The 10,210-nt window shown below is 45.7% G+C and overlaps 1 protein-coding gene across 1 annotated transcript; it reads left to right on the forward strand.

Moving 5' to 3' along the window:
* The first annotated feature begins 1,225 nt into the window (after nucleotides 1-1,225).
* On the forward strand, nucleotides 1,226-6,496 carry LOC148772856 (uncharacterized). The gene is made up of 2 exons (XM_088821171.1): nucleotides 1,226-5,705; nucleotides 5,904-6,496. Exons 1-2 carry the CDS (start codon nucleotides 1,226-1,228, stop codon nucleotides 6,494-6,496), a joined length of 5,073 nt encoding a protein of 1,690 aa, XP_088677297.1.
* Nucleotides 6,497-10,210: the final 3,714 nt, after the last annotated feature.

Genomic DNA, 10,210 nt, shown 5'->3' on the forward strand with positions numbered 1-10,210 from the left:
AATTAATCACATAAATATACACATATACACAGCAATCACACACATATTATACACACACATATATATATATATATATATATATATATATATATATATATATATATATATATATATATAAACACTTAAGCATAGCACATAATTCACAATTCATTATAACTTCATATTATATACATACATATATATATATACATATATACATATATATATATATATATATATATATATATATATATATATATATATATATATATATATATATATATATATATATATATATATATATATATATATATATATATATATGTATATATGTATATATATATATATGTATGTACATATCTATATATATGTGTATATATCTATGTATATATATATGTACATATCTATATATATGTATATATATATATATATATATATATATATATATATATATATATCTATATATATATATATATATGTACATATCTATATTGATATACCTAATTGGGCCGACCCAATGGACCCCAATTTATTTAATAATTAGGCCCAATACACGAAAGTATTCGGGCCCATTACACGAAAACCCAAGCACCTTCAAAGTAAGGCTTGGGCCCAACAAAATAAGCCCAACTCAATCAACGACATATAAATAGAAGTTTTATTCATTTGTAAAGGTACGTTCTCATTATTGACAATTGACCTCAAGTTTTATTCTCTCTACTCTCTCTACGATCCATACATCTGACTTGAGCGTCGGAGGGGTTTCCGCCGGATCAACCCCCGGCTTAGTTCACGTGTACTTGTTTTGTAGGGACCTCAGGAATATCGAGTTGACTAGCTACTGATCAGCTTTGCTCTCCCAACTTATTTTCAACATCCCCTAGGTGAGCTATACTTTAGCTTCATCATTTTGGCGCCGTCTGTGGGAAAGATGCAAACCAGATCACGTAGCCAACAAGATCCTCCTGAGGCATCAGCTCGGAGAGAAAATGACACGGCTAATAACCTTCCCGTCCGTGGAGGATCTGGCATACCACCTCCTCCACGCGCCGCGGAGCCACTTCCTCCACGTGCTGCAGATCCACCTCGCGAGGTTCAGGTGATCCCCCCTCGGGACCCACCACTCGCCGATCCACCACTCCCTGCTCCTCGAACGGTTCAAATAACCGAGGACGCGCTCCAACGTATGATAGCGGAAGCTTCTACTCGCGCCGCCACGGAGGCCGTAACTCAATATATCGCCACGATGGGAGCAAACGCTCCCAATGCGATACCAGCGCCAGCTCCACCTGTAGCGCCACCCGTGGCCCCACAGCCAATACCGAATCAAATAAGTGTCTCCTCCTCTACCTCGGATCCACGATCCCGAGTGCAGTTATCTACCAACCACCGAGGAGCACAACCCAGACAGCAGCGTCAGCGCTCACCCCCAAGGGGGAATGCGTCACCACAGAGAGTCCCTCTCTTTAATGAGGGAGAAGGCGAGGTAAACAGCAGAATGTCTCGCCAAAATCTTTTCCCCCAACCAAATAATCAAATGGGTGAAAGAATGCCTCTCCCAACAAGACGCAGTCCTTTCACCATAGACATTCTCAACGAGGTATTGCCTCAAGGAGTGAAGATCTCGGGGTTACCTCAATTTGAAGGAACCACCGACCCACAGGAACATATAGAGAAATTCAGTGCCATGGCGGATTTATATGGCCCGACGGATGCTGCTATGTGCAAAATGTTCCGTACCACTCTCTCCAAGAGAGCAATGAACTGGTTCAACTCCCTACCCATAGGATCGATTGACACCTTCGCTCGACTGTCAACCCGGTTCACCAACCAATTCGCCATCAACAAACAATATGCCAAGACCCCAGCTCATCTTTTCTCAGTAGTACAGAGAGATAACGAAACGCTCCGCAACTACATTAAGCGTTTCGTAGAAGCCGTCCATGAAGTCCCCAGTGTGGGGCAAGACATGCTCTCCGGGATTATGCAGCAGAATTTGAAACCGGGTAGATTCAAAGAATCTATTGCCGGAAGACCCCCAGGCAACCTAGAGGAATTGTTAAATCGAGCCGAAAAGTACGTCCGGATAGAGGAAGCTTCTACCCATGCTCCTCCTAAAAGGAAAAGGGAAGACGACCGTCAGGATAATAGAAGACGTGATGACCGACGTCCACCACTTCCACCTCAAGGCCAACCCTCTTCCTCCTACAATAGGTTCACTCCGCTAAACACTCGCCTCACGGAAATCCTTCACGTGATAGAGCAGAAAGGTTTAGCAGAGCCTCCACGTCCTATGCAGCCAAACGCAGAGCGAGAAAAGTCGGATCGTTATTGTCGATTCCACAAGGACAGAGGGCATACTACGGAGGAATGTGCACAACTCAAAATGGCGATCGAGAGGCTGATCAAACAAGGCCATTTAGGCGAATACATCGATAAGCCGCGAAATAAACGCCGTGATGATCCCCCACGCCGAGATAACAATCGAGATCAACAACAAAGACGAGAAGATGGGGGTCATCGACGTGACCTAGATAACAATGATAACCAGCCCACCCGGGGAATCATCTCCTTTATCTCCGGAGGACCGGCGGGAGGCGATTCACAAAACGCAAGACGCACCCTCGCTCGATCAGCACGTATGAATCAAGAACGTGCTTCTCCATCCGCACGCATATATCAAATACGAAGATCCGATCACAGCATAGTCTTCAACTCCTCCGACCTCGAAGGTCCAGATGAAGACCATGTCGATGCACTGGTAGTAACAACAACGGTGGCCAACTTCTTGGTCAAGAAGATATTAGTGGACGGTGGAAGCTCAGCTGATATCATGTACCTCCACGCTTTTAAGCAGCTAGGCATAGATAATGCCCGGTTTAATCCCGTCTCCACACCCCTGAAAGGATTCACACGAGAAGGCATTTTATCCATGGGAGAAGTGGAGCTGCCTGTTTCATTAGGGGAAGACCCCTGTCGAATCACGAAACTAATCAAATTCCTCGTCGTCGACAGGCCATCACCCTACAACATCATTCTGGGGAGGCCAGCCATCCACACATTCAAGTCAGTACCTTCCTCCTACCATCAGAAATGGAAGTTCCCTACTCCCTATGGAATGGGAGAAGTGCTTGGAGATAGACGTCTCGCTCGAGAATGCTATGCAAGGGCCCTACGAGAACCCTCAAAGAAGCCTAAACCGCCCGGAAAGGGAGACGATACCCAAAAATCCGACAAACGGAAGTGGGTCAATGCAATCATTGAGGACAATAAAGAAATACTCATCAGTGTACCAGACGATAGCATCAAGCTAGTGGCTGTCGAAGAGCTTAAGCTCATAGAGCTCACACCTGGAGATGATTCCAAACTCCTACGCATCGGATCTGATTTAGATCCTGAGACGGAGCAGCAGCTAATCAACTTCCTGCGACACAATGGAGATGTGTTCGCATGGAAAGCCCAAGATTTGTCGGGCATTCCCCCTCAGGTAGCCCTACATCGACTTAACGTCGACAAGAAGATGAAGCCAGCCAAACAAATGAAACGAACGTTTGGACCCGAACGCAACAAGCATATCAAAGCAGAAGTGGCTAAACTTCTAGAGGCAGGCCACATACGACCGGTTCAGTATCCTGAATGGTTGTCGAACGTAGTACTCGTTCCCAAACCCGGGGGGAAGTGGAGACTATACGTAGACTTCACCGACCTCAACAAAGCTTGTCCTAAGGACCCTTTTCCTCTGCCTAGAATCGATCAACTCATCGATTCGACCTCAGGATGCGAGCTCCTCAGCTTCCTCGACGCATACCAAGGGTATAACCAGATCTTACTTGCGCCAGAAGATCAAGAGAGGGCCAGTTTCATCACCGACCAAGGTATCTACTGCTATCAAGTCATGCCCTTCGGGTTGAAAAACGCAGGAGCCACCTACCAGCGTCTAGTGAACAAAATGTTCGCAGATCAGATCGGTAAAAATATGGAGGTGTACATCGACGACATGCTCGTCAAAAGTGTTAAGGTCTCGGACCACCTAACGGATCTTGATCAGTGCTTCGCCACCCTGCGAAAATATAAGATGAAGCTCAACCCCCTCAAATGTTCATTCGGAGTTCGGGGAGGCAAATTTTTGGGATATATGATTTCACAACGAGGAATCGAAGCTAACCCTGCGAAAATTGAAGCAATCACCTCCATGGCTCCGCCAACATCGATCAAGAAAGTTCAACAGCTCAACGGCTGTTTGGCATCCCTGAACAGATTCATTTCAAGATCAGCGGACAAGGCTCTCCCCTTTTTCAAAATTTTAAGGGGAGGAAAAAAGTTCGAGTGGGATGAGGCATGTCAAAAGGCATTCGTTGAGCTGAAGTCATACTTAGCATCCCCACCCCTGCTCACAAAACCTCAGCCCGGAGACACCCTCCTACTATACTTAGCTACATCAGCTAATGCCGTCAGCGCAGTCCTCATCCGAAATGGAGAAAAGGGTCACCAACCCATATACTACATAAGTCGCGCCCTCCAAGGAGCCGAACAACGTTACACCAACATGGAGAAACTCGCTCTCGCCCTCATCAACGCAGCACGGAAGCTTCGACCTTACTTCCAGTCACATCAGGTGGTGGTTCTCACCAATTACCCTCTGAAGCAAATACTAAGAAGTCCCGAAACATCCGGACGATTAGCAAAATGGGCAATAGAGTTAAGTGAATATGGAGTGGAATTTAAACCCCGCCCAGCTATCAAGGCGCAAGTGTTGGCAGATTTTCTAGTCGAAATGACTTCCATAGAAGAGAACACTTCTCTACCTACCTGGTCTGTCAACGTCGACGGATCTTCCACTACCACAGGAGGGGGAGCAGGTATTGTACTAACGAATCCAGATGGAGATGAGTTTGAATACGCTCAACGATTCGAATTCACAGCCTCAAATAACGTCGCTGAATACGAAGCACTGATAGCGGGAATCCGCCTCGCCCTAGCAGCCGGAGCGCGCAAGCTCCTAATCCAAAGCGACTCTCAGCTCGTCGTTAACCAAGTACTCGGAGTGTACGAGGCCAAGGAAGACACCATGGCCAAATATTTAGCTCTCGCACACACTCTCTTGTCTAAATTCGAGAGCTATGAGATAAGACAAGTACCTCGCGCCAATAACGTCCATGCAGACAAATTAGCTAGGCTAGGCAGCTCCATGGCCAGCATTGGAAGTCGAAAGGTGACGCTCCTCACCTCACTCCAGCCGGAGATAACTTCACCCACTGAAGTACAGTACACCGAAGAGGATGAACCATGCTGGTTCACTCCAATCCTGAAGTATCTCAAGAACGGAGAACTCCCAACAGATCCCACCGAAGCACGAAAATTAAAGACGAGAGCCGCCCGTTTCGTCATAGTGGGAGAAGAATTATACAAACGAGGGTTCTCATTCCCCTACCTCAAGTGCCTCGACCCGACCACAGCAGATTACGTACTTAGAGAAGTACACGAAGGCATCTGCGGCAATCACTTGAGCGGGAGGACCTTAGGTCTCAAACTACTGAGGCAAGGATACTATTGGCCAACGATGCATGAAGACGCGAAGAAGTTGGTCCGAAAGTGTAAGCCTTGCCAAGAGCATGCAAATATTCCTCACCTGCCAGCGGCATTAATGCAGCCAATTGACAGCCCCATCCCTTTCGCCCAATGGGGAATGGATTTAGTCGGACCATTCTCGCCCGCCACAGGAGGACGTAAATACCTCATCGTAGCAGTGGACTACTTCACCAAATGGGTGGAAGCTGAACCCTTAGCACGCATCCGAGAAGAAGAAGTCATCCAATTCCTATGGAAGAACATCGTCTGTCGCTTTGGGATCCCACGCTCCATTATCTCAGATAACGGAACCCAATTTTGCGGGGACAAAGTAAAGAATTGATGCCTCGGCTTAGACATCAAACAGTTCTTCACATCCGTAGCCAATCCACAAGCTAACGGCCAGACGGAGGTCACGAATCGCACCATACTCCAACACCTCAAAACAAGGCTTGGAAGTGCCAAAGGGAAGTGGGTGGATGAATTGCCTAACGCACTATGGGCTTATCGCACAACCCCAAGAGCAGCAACTGGAGAGTCTCCCTTCAATCTAGCTTTCGGAACAGAGGCAATCGCACCCGTCGAAATCGGAGAACCATCTTGGCGAGTCACCAACTATGACCCAACAGCTAATGAAGAGGCTATGCGGGGAAGCCTAGACCTCGTAGATGAGTTACGTGAGATCGCATACATCCGACAACAGATGTATAAATCACGCATGGCCAAGGCATATAACTCAAAGGTTCGCCCTCGCTCCTTTCAAGTCGGAGATCTAGTCCTCCGAAAAGCTGAAGCCTCCCACCCCATCGGAAAGCTCGACCCAAAGTGGGAAGGACCGTATAAAATCACAAAGGTGGTCAACACTGGAGCATATCGCCTCGAGAACAGTGACGGAGACCCTATACCCAGAACATGGAATATAGGGAACCTCAAACGGTTCTACGCCTAAGGTATACATCTACCTTACTTCAGATCAGTTGAGATCATCACCCATATTTCTTCTATATGAAAGTTATTTACGATTCATCACCCATGCAGACCCCACATCCTTCCACATCACACGTCTTGTAAGGCTGCTTCTACATGGTTGGAAATTTGACACCATATAACAAGGTGCGTTAACATCCTACCTAAACTGGGGGGCTAATAAATTTATTTTCACCAGCAATTCACCATCACGTCCCACCATCTTATTACAGATTGAGAGCCAATTACGAGGGGATGCATATTACTCAATCAACGGCCCAAAGAGCGAGAACACTCCATACCACATCGCCAAGGGTAACTATACTTCCACTAGCATTCAACACACGGATGATCTTATTTACTCCTACTAACATAAAAAAAAAATTCCACTAGCAGGCATGATCACATAGTAACTCGCAACAACTCACGAGTTGATTTCATATCCCGAAGTGCGAGGAAGAAAAAACATCCCCGTAATATGGTACGTAGATCGGCAATGCTCATCCCCTCAGCTTCAATTACTAAGTCTTCAATACAAATGCTTAGACAAAATTCTTTTTTCTCAATTATATTTGACAGGCATAGAAACGCCAAAGGAATTCATTTTACCATCAGCACAGCAAAACGAACGAGTACAAGCAAGACGTGGAAGAAGAAGAACAAGTGTAGTACAATCACTTAGAACAATTTTTATCAAGTCAATTTTTTTTTCTTTCTCGCTCCACCAGTAGTTATTTACCTTTGCCTCACGTAGGCCCATCGCATTAGTCATTTACTTACATTCGCCTCACATAGGCATGTAACAATTCTCCTTTGCTATCGTTGAATAAATAATACTTTTCGCTTTACTATCTACGCATTTACGTCTATACAAATTACCTCTTACTATGAGTTCAAGTCAAAACCACCCCACAAACACTTAGAGAGATTTAGATAATCCGTATAGCCTGGCCAGCTGGATTATCTAGGTCCCTTTAGCTGTTTCACGAGGTACTACATTTAAAACGTGGCCACGGACAAAAATATCATAGACCCAAGTGGTCCAAACAAAGGGCACGACCCCTAACAAAAACCTTGGGAGATTGATCCCCTCCTCAAGTACATCGCGTATAATGCTAATGTAAACACATAGAAGCAACGCATTCATTCTCGACAATGTCAAAATAAATAAATCAAAATATAAAACTTCAAAGTCAAACGAGGAAGAAATTCAAACGAAATAGTAGTGGACATACCCATCTACATCAGCGATAAAAATAAAATACGAAATCCATAAAAAAAAATCATAGCAATAAAAAATAAAAGGGAAAAGTTAACTATCCTAACAGATAAGTCTAAACTCCCCTACCACGAGCGGAAGACGCAACCACGGTAGAATCATCCGCAACCATATCATCCACGAGCTCTGTACCCGTCCCATTGACATTTACCTCATCGTCCTCTTCGTCGGATATGCCAGCTTCCATCCCACGAATCACTTTCTCACTGATACCACCCGCATCCCGCAGATATTTGCGACAAGCGCGCACTAATGGCTTATAAACCACAGCCAATGCGTGCTCCTCAATCATAGCAGTACACTCGTCACTACCTCGGAAGCTAGCCTTGGTTTCCTCCACGATGGACTCCTTATAAGCCACACCACCTGATGTCGTGAGGAACCTCTTCCCCGTCGCCTTTTCAACTTCATATTTCTCTTTGAGCTGATCGTAACATACGTTCAACTTATGAACATCATCCTTATATGCCTTCGCTTCACTTCGAATAACCTCGAGCTCCTCTGTCTTCTCAGCAAGCTCCTCTGTCCGCCGAGCAAGCTCTTCCGAGCGTAGAGCAAGATCAGACCGCGCTTCCTCCAACTGACTTAGAAGCTCATCCTCACGTGCTTGACTTCGAGCCCGATCCTCTTCCTTACTAGCTTCCGCATTCCTACCGTGCTCCACGAGGTATCTCCAAGTCGCTACCAACTAAAAAAAAAAAAAAAAAAAAAAAAAAAAAAAAAAAATTTACACAAGGAAGAGAGGGAGTAACGCCTAATCTTGTTTTAAGTAAACAAAGACTCACCCGACAGATGTCCCCACCGGCTAACTCCAACATGTGAGAAGGACCCTTACCAGACATCCGAGCACGATCATACTCCCGAACAAATCCCTCGGTACTCAACAAGGGCAAATCATGGTCCGACACATCCCAATACGACTCCTTACCGTCGCGATTCACACCATAGGTAAACAATTGTTTCCCTCCTCCACCATGGAAAGCATAAGTCTCATCTGGATCTACCCGTGGACGCTTAGGCACAGCCACATACTCAGTATCCACCCTCTTTCCCTTGCCACGATCCCTCTTCGGTGGACGCTCTTCCACTACGCCAGCACTGCTACGATCATCTGCTACTACTCGAGGACTTTCCACATGAACCTCCTCGCGAGGCAAACCATTCGAAGAACCGCCCAACTTAGAGGGAACCTTCTTCGATGCCTTCTTCGACGTCCCATTCGCCTTCGCTCGAAGTGCCGCAAAGGTGATACCACCATCTGCAAAAGATAACAAACACATAAAAAAAAACATGAGGTATACATGACCAAAGAACTACCAAAAAAAAAAAAAAAAAAAAAAAAAAAAAAAAAAAAAAACAAAAAAACAAAAAAAACAATTCAAGGCAACAAAAGGATATACGATGCTGACCCTCCACCGTCGGTATCAAACTCCTCGGATCAAATTCCACATCGCACAACCCAGATTCCTCAATCCTCTTCGCCATATTTGCAGTTATCGCGAAACTCTCACACGTAGGATTCCAAACTACGGGAACGTCAAAAGTGGGAGCCCTCACGTAAAAGAAATAGGTCTTCCATTTCCCCAAAGATAGCTTCACACTCTTCACGAATTGGTAATGAACGCGAGGATGAAAGCAAAAGAAAGGCATCTGAGTGGGCCGATGTAACGTAAATAACGCCTTGAATAAACTCACAGACACAGGCAGACCTACTCGAACCACCCTAAAATGAAATGCCTGGAACATCAGAACAGCAGTGGGCGTTAGCTGACTGTACCCAATCTTGAATTCCTCGCAAACCTTCAACAAGGTAGGATGCGGTGTAATCTGGGATGTGCACATCAAGTACCCCAAAAATACCGTATGAAACCCATCGGGTGGCGAATACAAGCGATCGCCCTTCCTAGGCAACAACAACTCCACATTACTCGGCGCTCCAGATAAACGGCGAATAGAATGCAACTGCTCTTCAGTCAATACACTGTCAAAATCAACTAAGTCCAAATTAATTAGCTTCTTTTTCTTTTGCCTTCTACTATCAACCTCAACATCACCCGGCGGAATATCATCTTCCTCCTCCTCCTCGACCATCGGCTCAACTTCACTACTTGACACCGGATGTTCACTCGCCAAAGGAGCTTCATTCGAATCATCGCTATCACTCCCAAAATCCAAGACTTGACGCCTATAATGACGTCTACTAGAACCCACTTCATCAACGATAGGGGGAATAGTAATATCCTTATGCACTTCTACATCGTCACTCCACGATTCAATAATTTCTCGCCGACCAAAACTTCCCCCGTTTAAAACAACACGCGAATCAGCACACTCGGAAATTTGCCCGTCAATTTCGCCCGAACCGGGCTCAAAACCGGGTTCTAACGCGCCCTCACGCGCGCGCGTGGCCCCAAAAGG

This window comes from Erythranthe guttata, chromosome 1 (genome assembly GCF_056151865.1).
Source record: "Erythranthe guttata isolate IM_541 chromosome 1, IM_541, whole genome shotgun sequence".
In the NCBI taxonomy this organism is placed as follows: domain Eukaryota; kingdom Viridiplantae; phylum Streptophyta; class Magnoliopsida; order Lamiales; family Phrymaceae; genus Erythranthe; species Erythranthe guttata.